Source organism: Sturnus vulgaris, chromosome 3 (genome assembly GCF_052056855.1).
Source record: "Sturnus vulgaris isolate bStuVul1 chromosome 3, bStuVul1.hap1, whole genome shotgun sequence".
Lineage (NCBI taxonomy): Eukaryota > Metazoa > Chordata > Aves > Passeriformes > Sturnidae > Sturnus > Sturnus vulgaris.
This window is the reverse complement of record NC_142245.1, coordinates 19791074-19805888: the sequence shown is the minus strand read 5'-3', so window position 1 is coordinate 19805888 and position 14815 is coordinate 19791074. Positions and strand designations below refer to the sequence as shown.

The following is a 14815-nucleotide window of genomic DNA, read 5'->3' as shown; positions in this document are numbered from 1 at the left end:
TATGTTAATATGCTTTGATTCCTGCTTGCAAGCACTGCTTATCAGACATTAGACAGTTGCTGCAGTTTTGTTGAACATTTGTTAACACATAAGACGCCTGGTTCCCCTTACAGCATTTTTCTGTTCCTGTGGGTGCAGGTGCAGATTAAAGACCTCTGTGTGAATTCAATTAAATTCAACAAAATATAGACTTCCCTGTTAGATTAGAAGATTAATGGTTACCAAAGAGTGTGCAAGGGCTCTCAGTCTGCTCAGCAAGGTTGGCTCCTCTCTTGTGTATCTGGAGGAGTCATAAAAGCAATCACAAGTAATTATTTTTGAGTCAGTGGGTCAATGATTTGAAGGTGGTGGGGCAGGTCTGGTCAAATCAGACCAAGCAGTTTAGCACCTCTGATTTACCTGGAGCAATGTGGGGATCCCAGGGATATGGAGGGCAGAGTGTCCCAGAAAAGTGGCGTAAGAAAGGGTTTTAAGTGGTGTGGAAGTTGAGCAGGCAGCAGGCTGTCTCTGCACGTCCCCCACACAATCCAACAGCAGCACAAGATTCTGCTGAACAGAAGTTAATCTCCAAAACTGTTCTGGGCTTGTTCAGGGGGCAAATTCAAAGTAAACACAAGTTCTGTTTATCTTTCATGTTGTGGTGTACTTGTAGAAGGAGAAAGTTCCCAAACCTGTCATGGGACAGGAATCAGGACATGGTTTAAACAGCAAAGTGGTGAACAAGAGGGCAAAGGCACTGCCCTCCCTCTTCCCTTTTCACAAAGCTAATGTTACCAGAGACCCTTATCCCAATATCAATTAGTAAAATAGGAATAACAAGGAGCAACTACCCAAAATGGCTGGGAGACCACAAAAGTAATACAGAGCATCCTGATGAGGAACGTTCACATTACTTACTCCCTTCTGTACCACACCTACTCAGGTGGATTGTTAGTGTCCCAGCACTGCCCTGCCCAGCACCCCTTATCTGAAAGAAACATGCAAAGACATCTGCAACAAAAACAGGTTTAATTCCCTTTCCTGTGCTCAGGCAGCTGACTGTCTCTTTGGCACTATTTGTGTCATGCTTTCATGCTCAGAGTCATATCCTGGTCTTTTTAATTAAGGACTCCTCTGTGGGCTCCATTCTTGCCTATGAGGAAGATCAGGGGTTTGGGGATCATGTCAGTAGGAATAGATCTGCTGTCACTGACATCCATCACGTTGTCTTCATGCACGAGCAGGTATTCACTAATCCTACCACACTTTTTATAATCTATGGTGATTCCCACTAACAGGAACATTTTCCGATCCTGGTCTGTGATCAAGTGATTCTTGAGGTGAGTGTGAGGAGCTCTCCTGGCTTGATTGCCCACACACATCCATTATCAGAAAGACCCACAATAGCCTCATCTTCAATGTCCCTCTCCACCAGGATGCTGATGATGGAGTACTTCCAGTAATCCATCGTGGCTGGGCTGCCTGGAATCTCCCAGAAATGCTCAACATTGAGCTACCCCGTTTTCTACCTTCGGGGACTTTGCTCTCAGCACACCGATCAAGTCCAGTTTGTGAGTTTGGCCATTAGATCCCAAAGCTCTTGCTTTGCCTGTGAGGACAGACCTGTGCCAACAGTGGCATTTGCCACTCCAGCCTGTATTTGACCTCGTATTTGCCTTGCAGCTGGGAATCCCACAAAGTGACTTCCCTGAGACCCTGCCAACAAACAGGAAAGTCTCGGAAGGGCTCTCAGGAGTTTGGTACCAGGCAGGTGGGGTGTGCAGATGTCCCGAGGCGGCTGAACAGCACCGGACACCCCCTTTGCTGCCTGCCCTCCACGCCTCCACTAAACCTGCCTCCCCTTCTCCGAGCTAAACGAAACGAATGGATTTTACGCGCTCGCGTATTCCCAAACAGCCCACACTTCCTGCAGCGCTGCTTTCACTAAAACCCCGGATATCAGAGACGGAACACATCATCCCCCGGCGCTTTGCCACGCTCGGCCGTGTATTTTCCCCTCTGAGCCGCAGAGCAAGCGGCAGCTGCGAAGGGCCGGGCGGTGTGAGGGGCGGTGTGAGGGGCCGGGCAGTGTGTGGGGCCGGGCAGCGTGAGGGGCGGTGTGAAGGGCTGGGCGGTGTGAGGGGCCGGGCAGTGTGTGGGGCCGGGCGGTGTGAAGGGCTGGGCGGTGTGAAGGGCCGGGCGGTGTGAGGGGCCGGGCTGTGTGAGGGGCGGTGTGAAGGGCTGGGCGGTGTGAGGGGCCGGGCAGTGTGAGGGGCGGTGTGAGGGGCGGTGTGAAGGGCTGGGCGGTGTGAGGGGCTGGGCAGTGTGAGGGGCGGTGTGAGGGGCCGGGTCGCGCCGCCCCCGCCCAGGCCGCTCCGGGCGCTCAGCGGGGCCCAGTCGCCATGAGCGGCCCGTGGGGCGCGGCGGGCCCAGCGCGGCAGGGCTGGCTGTGGGGGGCGGCGGCGGTGCTGGCGCTGGGCGCCCTGCTCGGGGCCTGGCGCTGGGCCGGTCCGCGCCGCCGCCGCCGCCTGCAGCGGGTCGGGACGGTGCTCAGGCTCTTCGTGTACCCGGTGAAGTCGTGCCGGGGGGTGTCGGTGCGGCGGGCGCAGGTGACGCCGATGGGGCTGCGCAGCGGGGAGCTGCGGGACAGGTAGGCGGGCCGGGCCGGGCGCGGAGCTCCGCGGCTGTCGGGTGTTGGTTTTCCTGAGGGCCTGCCTGGGAAGGAGCCCGGCATTAACGCTACTGGGCGCCTTTGGGCCCCGTCCCGCCGCAGGTTCTGGCTCGTGGTCAGGGAGGACGGGCACATGGTGACAGCTCGCCAGGAACCGCGGCTCGTCCTTATTTCTGCCAACTGTGATGACGGGAACCTGATCTTGGAGGCCGGGGACATGGAGAAGATAAGCGTGCCTATACAGCTCCCCAAGAAAAACCCCGTCCGCGACTGCAGGTACTGAAGTAGGCTTTTAATTTTCCCCTTCCCTCTCTCTCAGTACTGTCTTCCTCATGTGCTTTTCTTTTCAAGAGTGTGTGAGGCTTCGCATTTTCTTATGCAGAAATTGGAGTGTTAAAGTTCAGTACATCTATGTCTTTTCTGTGCGGGTATTTCTCACCGTCTGCTTAAGGGAGATAGACTTTGAACCAGAGCCTGTACTGGCAAGACAAGGCATAGTGGTCTTAGTAGGTTTAGATTAGCCATTGGGAAGAAATTCTTCGCTGTGTTGGTGGTAAGGCACTTGCACAAGTTGCCCAGAGGAGATGTGGATGCCCCATCCCTAGAAGTGTTCAAGGTCAGGTTGGATGAGGCTCTGAACACCTTGGTCTAGTGGAAGGTGCCCCATCTTATGCTAGGGGAGTTGTCCTAGGTGGTCGTTAAGGTTGCTTCTAATCCAGACTGTTCTGTAATTCTGTGAAATCCTCTGCCACGTATTACACAGGAGGCCAGGAATGGTTGTCATAACAAAAGCTTTGCTTTTAATCTGCTAAAAACTGGTGAAAACAAATCTCAGGAAAAGACGATGCAGTATCAAAGACCATGTATTACACATCTGCCAAATGAACTGTGATCTTCTGTCTTCACAGAATGTCATGTTTCCTTATTTTTTTTTTACTTCTAGTGTTTTTGTTCTTGCTTGGGTGAGCAGCTGCATCTCAGAACCTCAGTCATGCACTTTGGTATTTCTTGATCACAACTACTATGTGCATCAGCATTTTTGCACGCACACTGGCCATTCAGAGCTGGTGAGATGCTGGAGTTCAGATTCCCTGATCCCTGTCTTTAGCCATTTAACTGAGGTGCCTCAGTTAAAAACTTGGTAGTCCAAGGCTCACCCTGAGGTCACAAGGGAAAGACCAGCATCCTAGGGACTTCAGGCATTCCCTGTAGCTGGTACCTCAAAGGAGTTTCAGGTGGATGGGTTACAAACAGTGATTTGGCTGTGTGCTTAGAGTTTTCTTGTATGACTGCAGACCTAGTTATTTTATCTATGTATAGAAATCTGTGCTGGAAAACTGCCAGCAGGAAGTTTTTTCTGATAAAATGTCAATATGTCAATTAATTGTTTAGAAATTCTTAAGTGGTGCGAGGCCCTACAAAGATAATGTGTTTGTTCTTTGGATAGCAGAAATGGTTAATGCATCAGCTGCTGTAATTGTAACTAAAAGAGTGCTGGCAAGGAACTGTATTTGCTTGCTTTTAGCATAGGTCTGTTGCTGTGGAAGCCCTTGATCAGCATAGCTCCATATCTCTGTTTATACAAGGCAGGTGCAAGTTCCAAATGGTAGCATTTCTCCTGGAAAAATGGAACAGACTTTTACAAACCTGTGCATAATGCCTATGTGTTAGCCAATGGCACGTGCACTGCAAAACCATGCAGTTTGCAAGATGTCATTTTTCTAAAATTTGTTGTATCACTGGAAGAATATTTAAACAGTCTATACATTGCAGTAATGAAAAGTTATCAAGCAGTGCTTTTGTGACTCTGGCTGCATACGGCTGTGCATGTGCTGATCTTGAAAACTGCTAAGTCCACTTGCACATTTTCTATTGGTATTTAAAAATCCTGTACTTGGGAGAGTCAAATATAGGACCAAAGCCATTGTATAGGTGTATTTTCAGCTTGTGCAAATGCTAGAGTGTTTCCCTCCGGCTGAGAAACCTCGTGCTGTTCATCTCTGCCCTTTGTCAGTGTGTATTGTAACACTTAAATTGTGTGATCTAGTCCCATGGATCCCTACAGCACGAAGTGCTTAGGATAGATCTGCTTCCTGAGTGGAAAGCAGTAGTGTTGGAAGCTCTAAGAGCCTTGCCTCTGTTGTCCTGCCAGTCAGAAAGCATGCAGGAACTGTGGGATCGAGGGAGGAGAAAGGCAGTCGAATAATGTCTGGAGCAATGACATTTAATTCCAGTCTGTGTTACAGGGTAGACACAGGAATCCCAGCAAATGGAGCAGGGATATTAATGCCAGCACCCTAATGATCACTCCCCCAGATGAGTAAAAGTAAAGAAGGGCTTCTAGGCACTGGGCTCACTCTAGATGAACGGTATGAGCATCTCAGTGCTTCAAGCTGCCCAGGATTTGATTGCAGATATGAAACTGCAATGCATTTGAGCCAAAATGGCTACTTTGAAAAGTGTAATAAAACTACTCATGACTGGTGTTAAAGTCTATCAAAAAGTTTAGTCAAGGTTTAGCTTTTCTTGCCAGGAAAATGTTCCTTGCATAAACTTGTTTGTATTCTACTGACAGTGGCTTTTTGTGCCCCATGGACTTTGGTTCCAATACAAATCTTTAACCTCTCTTAAGATGCTGAGCTATTTTGTATGTGAAATCTGAGCTGAAGAGTCTCACTCATCTCTGGCTAAAGTTTGACAGCACTAAAATCTGAAGAAAGTTTCCTTAACAGTTAGGGACAGTTTTAATTAATAACATTTGTACGCATCAGTTCATCATTTCAAACTGTCATTCATTTCCTGAGATTAGTTACCTTTCAGTTGATTTCTCAGTAGAAATCGTTTGTTGTAGCAGTCATGCAAATGCAAGAGCAGGCCCTTTTTTCCCCTCTAAGTAAGGCAAGCAGGTAGGTTTGTTACTGTCACTGATGGGGCAGTTAGCTCTGGGCACATTAACACTATTTCAGAGCTTATTCTTCCACCAGCTGGTGTTGTTTGATCATGTCCATGGTTCCTTAGCTTTAAAAACACAGTGGCCACAAGCAGATTGCCCTCTGGGAATTACTAGTTTTCTGTGTATTGCTGCCACTGTTAAAAGATGTTTATTACCTTCAAATAAGAATCTTCCTTGAACCTTCATGTTCCCAGCTAACTCGCTGATGTGTTGTGACTCTCCAGGGTGTTTGGACAGGATATCCAAGGCAGGGACTGTGGTGATGAAGTGGCTCAGTGGATCACCACCTTCCTGAACACAGAGCCCTGTCGACTGGTGCACTTTGAGCCCTCCATGGTGCCAAGAAAGTCAAAGGACACAATAGCCCTTTTCCGAAACACAGATGAGGTAAATGAATGCTCTTTTTCTGGGAAGTGTGTTCCTTTAACCATTTCCACCCACCCACCAGAACCTGCCCCTTTCATCTTTGGTGAGTGAGCCCAGTTTAGCAAGGTGTGTAGCTATGTACTAAAACCATGTGAGTATTCTTTTCTGTAAAGAGGTGACTTGCTTAATTTTTACTTCAAATTGGTTTTAAGCTATTGACTATTCACAGCTAGAGAGTCTGAAACTGATACTTGAAGAGGAACTATTGTATTGCAGAATACAATACCATTTTGTGTGTCAATGAATAGAAAAGAGTTATACCTTTAATGATGTTTTGGTCATGTAATCTGTATTGCACAGAAAGATTCCACTCCCTGTCCCTTGTTAAATCTGGGAGTGTAATGATACAAGTGTCATTTTGTATTTGGTTTAAAGGAGTGATGTTTGAACAAGCTGGTTGTAGTTGTGAGCCTAGGAATTAAAATTCAAAGGAAGTTTCTGAGGTTTTATTTCTTTCTTTGGAAGAGGCTTGAAGGTATGATATTAGAGAAGTATCATGGGAAGGAGATACTCTGCTCAGACATCCTCATATCATTTTAGCCACTGCTGCCTTTCTTTATTTCTGAACAACTCTCTCAGGTGAAGATGCTTTGAATTGTATCAAATGTAAGATTTTTAAACAATTAAAATCGTGAGTACCTTGCTTTAGTGATGCTATTATCTATAGGGCATCAGTGTCTTGCTTGTTGTGCAAAGAGAAGAAGGTATATTAAATAATAGACTTTAATAGATATGCATTTGTTATGTAAGGGCACTGAGACCAATGCAAACACAATGTTTCAGCAAAGGGGATGTCAGATTAGGAGGGGTGATGTTCTGGAATCATAGCAAGAAAGAAAAGGCAGAATATTTTGGCTAGTTATTTCAGTGCTCACCATGTTGTGGTTGAAAGGCATGTACAAGAATGAATAAAGAATAAAGGCGGGAAGGTTATATACTAAAATTCTTACCAAAATGTCTCTCTTCCCCACCCCCCACCTCTGTGCAACTCCATTTCTAGGAGGTCTAGAGGTTTTTAAATGCAGTTCATTGGCCTTGTTTGCTAATATAGCCCTCCCACTGCCCAGGCATCCCAGAATGACGAATTGAGTATGGGCTGTTCTGGATGTGGAACTCCCTCTGGTGTTGTGATGAGGCAATTTAAGCTCACAAAAATTGCCATGGTGACTGAAATAGGGAAGAGCATGTTGTTTTCCTTGTTAACCTACTTTCAGGAAAATCAAAACTTGAATGAGTAGCCTAAAAGGCCACTGTTTCCAATGCCTGTCTTTTACCATGCAGTGACTTTCCTCTCATGCTCTTACAGCAACCTTAGGATTTGGTGATGTTTGTTTCTGTAGGTTGCCTATCCTGACTGCAGCCCAGTCTTGATCATCTCTGAAGCTTCAATGGATGATTTAAATTCCAAGCTGGAAAAGAAAGCTAAGATACAGAACTTCAGGCCAAATATTTTTGTAACAGACTGCAGTGCTTTTGAGGAGGTAAAATAACTTAAATGTCTTTTTGAAGGCTTGATGTGTTTCTTTGTAACTCGGTTGCCTTGTGTGATGGTGCCAACAAGGGTGAGGAAAGCTGCTATTCTATGATTTTTACAACTCGGTTCCAGAGAGATAAAGCTTCAGCTTACATCAGTGCATGTGGAACATTGATGGAGGACACAGGACAATCTATGAATGATTATTTCTCAAACTGAAGAAGGTCCTAAAGCAGGAATGGATTTTTATCTCACAGGAGGGTTTGCAATAGAAAGCTTGTGTAGATGAGAAGCAAAAACTTACTTCCCCTAAAAATTTATTTTCTACAAAACTGTAGATTTACCAGAAGTCACAGATCAGATTATCACCTGTACAGTGAGAATAAATTGCTTTAGGTTCAGTGCTTCAGACAATTGTACATTGCAGGACAGGATTCATTACTTGTGTGTCTCTCTATTTGGATAGAATTATTAGTGTGTCCTGGATTGGATAAATGCAATGACAGTAGGATTTTCATTATGGTACTGTAGTGTAACGATGCATATTTTGAAGGTGCTAGTAGAGGTGATAATCTGGAATGGTGCACCTTTTTGTGAATGACTCTGCAACTTCTGGAAAAGTAATTGCATGTGCTTGTGTCTATCTGATGTGTGCCTAATGTTTACTTCTCTCAGGACACCTGGGAGGATGTTCTTATTGGTGATGTGGAGATGAAAGGGACCGTGTGCTGTGGCAGGTAAACATTGGAGACCTTTATTTTACATAGGAACAAAGTTTATGATAAGAAGCCCTGACTGATTTGGCACTTCTGTCATTGCAGGTGTATTTTAACAACTGTTAATCCAGACACTGGGGTCATCGACAGGAAGGAGCCCTTGGAAACGCTGAAAAGGTTATAAAAGTACCACTGTTTCTTAGACTGTGGGAGAGGATTTAGGCTAGACCCCAACAGATGTTAGACTAGTGTTTTAAAAGTGGTTTGAAGTGTATGTGGGACATAATAATGCAGTGTGATGGTCTGTGTATATTGGCTTCCATCTACTTCTATGTGGTAAGAAAGTTCAGGGAGTTTTCTTCTTTCTTGCACACTTCACATTCCCTGTCTCTTTCATATCTGCTACAGTGAAAGCTTGGGGTAACAGGTATTTAAATTATCTAAAGGTCTAACTTTGCTTCTTTGACTTTTCTTTTTATGAAGATTTTTGTATTAAACATGAATGAGTGAATACAGTCAGTCTTTCTTCCCTCCTTTTGAACTACCTGGTTCTCTGAACTACGATATTTAATTAGTTTTTAGCCTAGTACGATGACCAAAATTAAGGTATCATTATTTGCATATCATCTCTTTTATCACTGATATTTTGATGTGTAGGTTTTGCTACCACTTTTTCTAAAAAAGGGCTTTCTCTCTGCAGCTACCGCTTATGTGACCCATCTGAGAGACACATTTACAAAACCAGCCCTCTCTTTGGGAAATACTTCGCAGTCAACAAAACTGGAACGATTCAAGTTGGAGACCCTGTGTACAAGATTGTCTGGGAATGAAGGAGTCTTTGATCAGAAGATGCTTTTTTACTTCGATATGCAGATTGTTTTTCCATGTAACAGTCACCAGCATAATTTTTTCTTCTTCCTTGCAATATTTTTTGTGCTTTTTAAGGTGCAGGAGGTTCTTTGAGGCTGTGAGGTGCCACTCATTTCAGATCATGTAATCTGCTGGTGCACCTGTAGTAACCACATCTTTAGTTTTCCTGGAGGCTGTTGTAGAAGAAACTGATCCAAGTCAGACTTCACAGCACTACTGTGAGCATCACATCTCCTAAAATTCCGTGTCAACCGCAATATTGGAATCTAAAATCATGTACAAGGGTTTACATCATGTCTTAGATACATTTAGTGCCTAAAAAGAACCACAAAAACATTCATGCCAAGCACAAAGTGTTTGTCACAGAGCTGCCTTTACAAGTGATCATGGAGTGCAGATGGCAGGGCTCTGCTTCCCTCCTTTGGTCCTAATCCTTGTTGCATTCTACTCTCCTTTGGTCCTAGTCATCTTGCCCTGTCTGTGTCCAGAGGCAGCTTCTAGCAGTCTTTGAAGTTGTTTCCTGAAGATTTCTACTGTCTATTGAGATTGGAGCAATATCAGAAGGAAGTTTGTGAGCTGACTAAATGATAGTCAGGTCTAGACATGGAGGTGCTAGGTAATGATGTGTAAGGCTGTGGGCTTGTTTCGTTTGTGACCACTGCTTGACAGTTGGAGCTGTCAATTTTTTATCCTGTGGACAATACTATCACACTGAGGCTGTAGAGTAGTGATGCATTTGCTAACATAGCAGCAGAATTTCCAGTTTGACTAAAAGAACTGGATGTTCACTGTGTCAGAGACTTCGTGCACATTGGAGGGGAAGAAAAGCCCCAGGGAGTGATCTGATATTGAGCCTGTTCAAGCTGCCATCCAGGCCAGTGTTAGAGAGCTCATGCACAGCTTCTCTCTGGCTCAGTGAACCCCTTTGTGTAGAAGGTTAGGCTACTAAGCAGATGTTTGGGAAGCTGCAGTTAGAGCATGTTAGCATCTTTATTGGTTCTGCATTTAAATCTCTGGTTGTTCACCATCCTGCTGCAATCTAACCAAAATGTCAGCTGTTTGTAGGAAGCTGATAATTATATTTCCTACTGCATAAAACAAATAAGGGAGAAAACTAGTTGAATTACAGCAGTGTTATCTTTTCTTTAAATGTTACACGATTTTTTTTTTAAATGGCCTCCAGGACAAAAGCCTGCCATCGTTCGAATGCTAGTCTGCTTGTTTCTCTTTATGGATTACTAACTTTGAAAAGAGTGTTGCCCTAGCCTAAAAGAGGAATCAAATTACGTGTGAAGAATGAAAAATATGATCCAATCTAATGTTTAGATTCTTCATTTTCTATTTTAAGTATGAAAAGGGAATTTTGATGCATGTTCACAACACAGACCTGAAAAATGAAGAGCCGTTGAGCTTTGAGAAAGTGCAGGTGGATGTATGTGGCAAGCCTGAAGCAATCAGGTCAGGGAGGTAGTTTTCTATTATTTGTAAACTCAGAGTTGCTCTGAATGCCATTTTGTCAGCAGGGTGCTTTGTAAGTATTAAGTTTTCCTGAGACAGGCGTGCCCAGTTTGAAGTGCATGTGTGTATTTGTGTATTGTTATGCCTGATGCAGGAACTAGTGGGAAGAAGTGAGAGAAAAAGCATCTTTTGAAAAGAAAAATAATTCTGAGGTTCACTCTTAAAAAGCATATGTTGGAAATTCTTAGTGTTAGAAGCTGAAAGCTTGTGGAATTCCTAATGGTTTCATTAAGCACAGGCAGCCTGCTGGCCTGCCAAAGCAATTAGTTAAGAGTATGTCTCCTCATTAAATCAAAGAAGCAGAAGGAAAAAGAGCTGATTTTTTAGCTTCTGGCCAAACTTATTTTTCCCATTGTTGTTCTAGCAGCACATTAGCATTTACATAACATAAATTGTGTGGTATAGATCCCATTGCCTCTCATTAGGCTGCTGTCGATTTGGAAGTGGGGCTGTCTTTGCAAGGAGAAACTGCCATCTGCAACCCTGTTTGGGAGAGGCCATAGATCTAAACCCCTGATTTACTCCTGTAAAGCCTCTTAGCAGAATATGGCTGGAACCCTAAAACAGGTGTGCATCTGAGTGCAACATGGTTCACAGATGACATTTAAATCAATTATGTGGCCATTTTGTGAAGTTGAGAGCATGAGTTAGAACACTGCACTGTAAATACCTTCATATGACTGTTGATTGCTGTAACTTTAGGAATTGTGTTTGATTTTGTTTAAGCAATTTAGAAAATTGAATGAGAAGTGTCAATCATAAGCCACTGTTTTTTAAATTGTGTACTTAAACAATTGGTAATTTTTTTTAACTCTAGAGGAAGAAACAAAACTATAAACTTCTAATGAATCCAATTTTCTTAAGGTGTAACATTTGTTTTTGTGAAATTTATTTTGTTTTCTGTTTCAGCATTTAATTTTGATTACTGTTTCCAGGATCTCATATATAGTTAATACTGATGATTGTATTTTTAATCCTACCTCTGAGTTCAGAAATATATGCAGTTAACCAGAGGATATGTGTAAGAGGGCAGAACCATCAGATATAAGCGGTCCTCAGACTCAGTTTTGCAACCCTTATGATCTAGATAATGAAAAAGACATTTACAGACTTTTTTTTCCAGAGATGTATGAAAATAGGGGAAAATGGGTTTAAAAACATGAGGGTTTACTCAAGTCAATCCACGTCATGTCTCAGAGTGTAATACCAATGCTTTTTTTTTTACAGCATTTATTGTACCAATAGTTCTTGCAGAAGACTGTACAGAAATGGCAGTTGTTAAAAGCAGAAATTTCTGGGTTGCTTTAGATTGGTGATGGGTACATTTTCATCCAAGCCTGCTCTCCTTTCAAAAAACCTGAGAAAGATCTTCTTCATCCTAAGGAGAAAAAGCCTTCCAAAGGCTTCTGCTCTGTAAGAAGACAAGAGATTCACAGATGTTGCCTCTACAAATGGCAAAAATTTCTAAAAGGGCTGCCGCAGGGTGTTCATTTCTGGTCTGTCCTAGCACCTTAAATTTCCTTTTTGTCATTCAAGTTCTGTAAGAAATTCCCTGTGCTGGGTAGCTTCAGGGCTGAGGACTACACTTGCAAAGTCTTTGTTTCATTTGGACAGAAGATTCTAAAAAGCGATGCAGGCATAAAGCCAACATATTTATCAGTCTTCAGCTGGAAGAGAGGCAGTATTCATACCTCATAAATGTTTATATTTTACATAATCTTCATTGTGTAAATGTTACTTAGAATGTCACTGTTACTAGTAATTCTTCACATTTTATCTGAAGAAATTGGTAAACTCGGTAAGAGTTTCACACACTGGGCCTTTTCTGTAACAAATCTACTTACTCATCATGGCCAGGGAACAGGAATGGTTGGATGGGGAAAGGAGATGAGCAGGGCTTGGGTGTGTAGAGGTTGTGTGTGTTAAGGGCTGGAGCTGCTCGAGATGGGGCTGCCAATGAAGGCAAGGTACTGGGTGGTTCTCCAGGTGTTTCTGTGCAGATGGGCTAAGACTGAGCCCTGTTTGTGGAATAGCATCAATTCCCAGTATTCAACAATAACCTGGCTTGAGGAATGCCACTTTTCCCAGTGGGCCACAGCTCATCACATGAACTTCAGGAAATCACAGAGTGAGTCAGGCTGGAAGGGACCACACTGGGCCATCTGTCCAACCTCCTGCTCAAGCAGGGTCATCCCAGAGCACATGGCACAGGATTGTGTCCAGATGATTCTTGAATATCCTCAGGGAGGGAGACTCCACACCCTGTCTGGGCAATCTGTTCCCTGCACAGTAAAGAAGTTCTTCATGTTCTGGTGGAACTTCTTTGCAGCAGTTGCTTCCCACTGCCTCTTATGCTATTGCTTGGCACCACCACGAAGAAGAGCCTGGATCCTTCCTCTTGATACCCACTTTTGGATTCTTGTGAGCACTAATAAAAACAAACCACAAGTAACTGTAGCCTGAGCTAAACATCAGGTAGAGACTATCTTCCACCTGTGCAGAACAAGGACATGGAGCAGCCTGTGGTACATCACATTGAAGAGTTTGGGTGGGAACCTCTCATTATTCTGACACTATATAAAGCTAAAGCACCTCCCCTTTGCCCTTGGACTGTTATGCATGAGACACCTAGGCTGGCTGAAATTCCCCTTTCCTCCAGGAGCAGTATTGTAGAGAATTGAATCTTCTCTAGTGCATAAAATTGCTCTGACAGCTTATCACTGCTTGTTTAACAGCTGACTGTTCTTACTTTCTTTAGGCACTAGATAATAAGCATAGTGAAACAATTATTGTGCTTCACTGATGTGCTAACCCTCATAGCCTCTTTACTGTTGAGTTCCAAAACCCAGCTTCATTCACTGCTAATTGAGGTTTGTCTTTGAAAGATTATGTAGGATGACAATTCCTCAGTCAGCAGCCACAATTACTTTCAGTAAGTCATGGACAGGTTTTTTTTAGCAGACCTACCTACATCCCTTTGGCATAAGTTAAAATTGGCAGCTAAATCTCTTCATTTTTTCAAGGTTTCACACATAGACATGTAGGATTAACAGATGGGTAAGAATGTAGTCTTCTCTGGCTGCAGAAAACAAAACAAATGGACATTTAGCTCAGACTTGGAAAATACTTGCTTCATCTTTTCACACAGCATAAGCCACAGGGCCAGCTTACTGCATCCTTTGAAAACTTTTTGAAAAAATATCGAAAGCCACAGTGATAGTTGGGCTGCAAGAATACCATGGTAGAGGTCAAGAGTACCAGCAATGTCTTGCATTCTTTCAAACATAAAGACTTCAATCACTGAAAAATTATGTTCCACTGTGTTTACAGTTGTGCAGTTTGGGGGGTCCATGTTCACTCTCCATTCCTTGGGTTTATTTAAGGTAAAGCAGAATATTGTCCTTGCAGTTACCTCAAGGAACAGGTAACATGAAGTTGAATTTCCCTCAGTTGTCCTTTATTTCTGTTTAATAGATCTAAAGCTGTTCAATGATAGTTTTCCACATCCTGGGCTGCATGATTTTTATCAGAACTAAGACTCTTCCAGTTCATGTTCACGTGCTCAGAAATGTGAGTCACAAACATCCTAATTAAGGGTGCAGGTTACTGTGTAATTAATCCTTGAAGGGAACCAGCAGGACAAATAGAACCATCACTCTAAACTTAGTTTTTAAAAGTCTGGAAAAATAGCTCATTGTTTCCATGGAATTCTGAAAGCATCTTCTCAGCCCTGGAAGTGATTTTAGTAAAAGGTTGAGTCTATTTGACATGCAGGGACACCGACTAGTGTCCTTCAAAAGCTGATTCAATTAAGAGCAGCTCTTGGTCACTGGGGCTGATGAAGCAGAAGGTCTGTGCTGCACCTTGCTTGCAGACAACCCTGTCTGTTACTGCTCTCTTGTTGGAGAAATTGTACTGAGCTGTGCTACCCAAACATCTGTCCACCTACCCAAACATCTGTCCAAGAGGTCAGCTGGGATCTCCATCAGAGCAAGACTCTTCTTTTTTAAGCAGAGCGGCATTGTTGACTATCAGAGGACCTATTCTGGGAGCAACTGTGCTCCAGGAAGTGGCTGGGCCTTATCAGCCCCTGGAAGGATGCTGAAAGCAGATAAAATTTAAACAGCTTGCTGGGAGTTCTGTGGCACTGCTGATAACCTGGCTCAGTTTATCACCTGGGCTCAGGTTGGCCTTGTGGAATCTCTCTT

The 14815-nt window shown here is 43.7% G+C and overlaps 2 protein-coding genes across 2 annotated transcripts; one reads left to right on the top strand and one right to left on the bottom strand.

Moving 5' to 3' along the window:
- Positions 1-1055: 1055 nt before the first annotated feature.
- Positions 1056-1985, bottom strand: LOC106862954 (profilin-3-like). The gene is given in 2 exon segments (XM_088161153.1): positions 1056-1312; positions 1315-1985. Coding segments are annotated over 2 exon segments (348 nt in total). The 5' UTR covers positions 1448-1985; the 3' UTR covers positions 1056-1097.
- A 366-nt stretch (positions 1986-2351) lies between these two features.
- On the top strand, positions 2352-11461 carry LOC106862955 (mitochondrial amidoxime reducing component 2-like). Its single transcript, XM_014892243.2, has 7 exons — positions 2352-2629; positions 2753-2926; positions 5828-5990; positions 7370-7510; positions 8179-8240; positions 8325-8396; positions 8920-11461. Exons 1-7 carry the CDS (start codon positions 2382-2384, stop codon positions 9047-9049), a joined length of 990 nt encoding a protein of 329 aa, XP_014747729.1. The 5' UTR covers positions 2352-2381; the 3' UTR covers positions 9050-11461.
- Positions 11462-14815: the final 3354 nt, after the last annotated feature.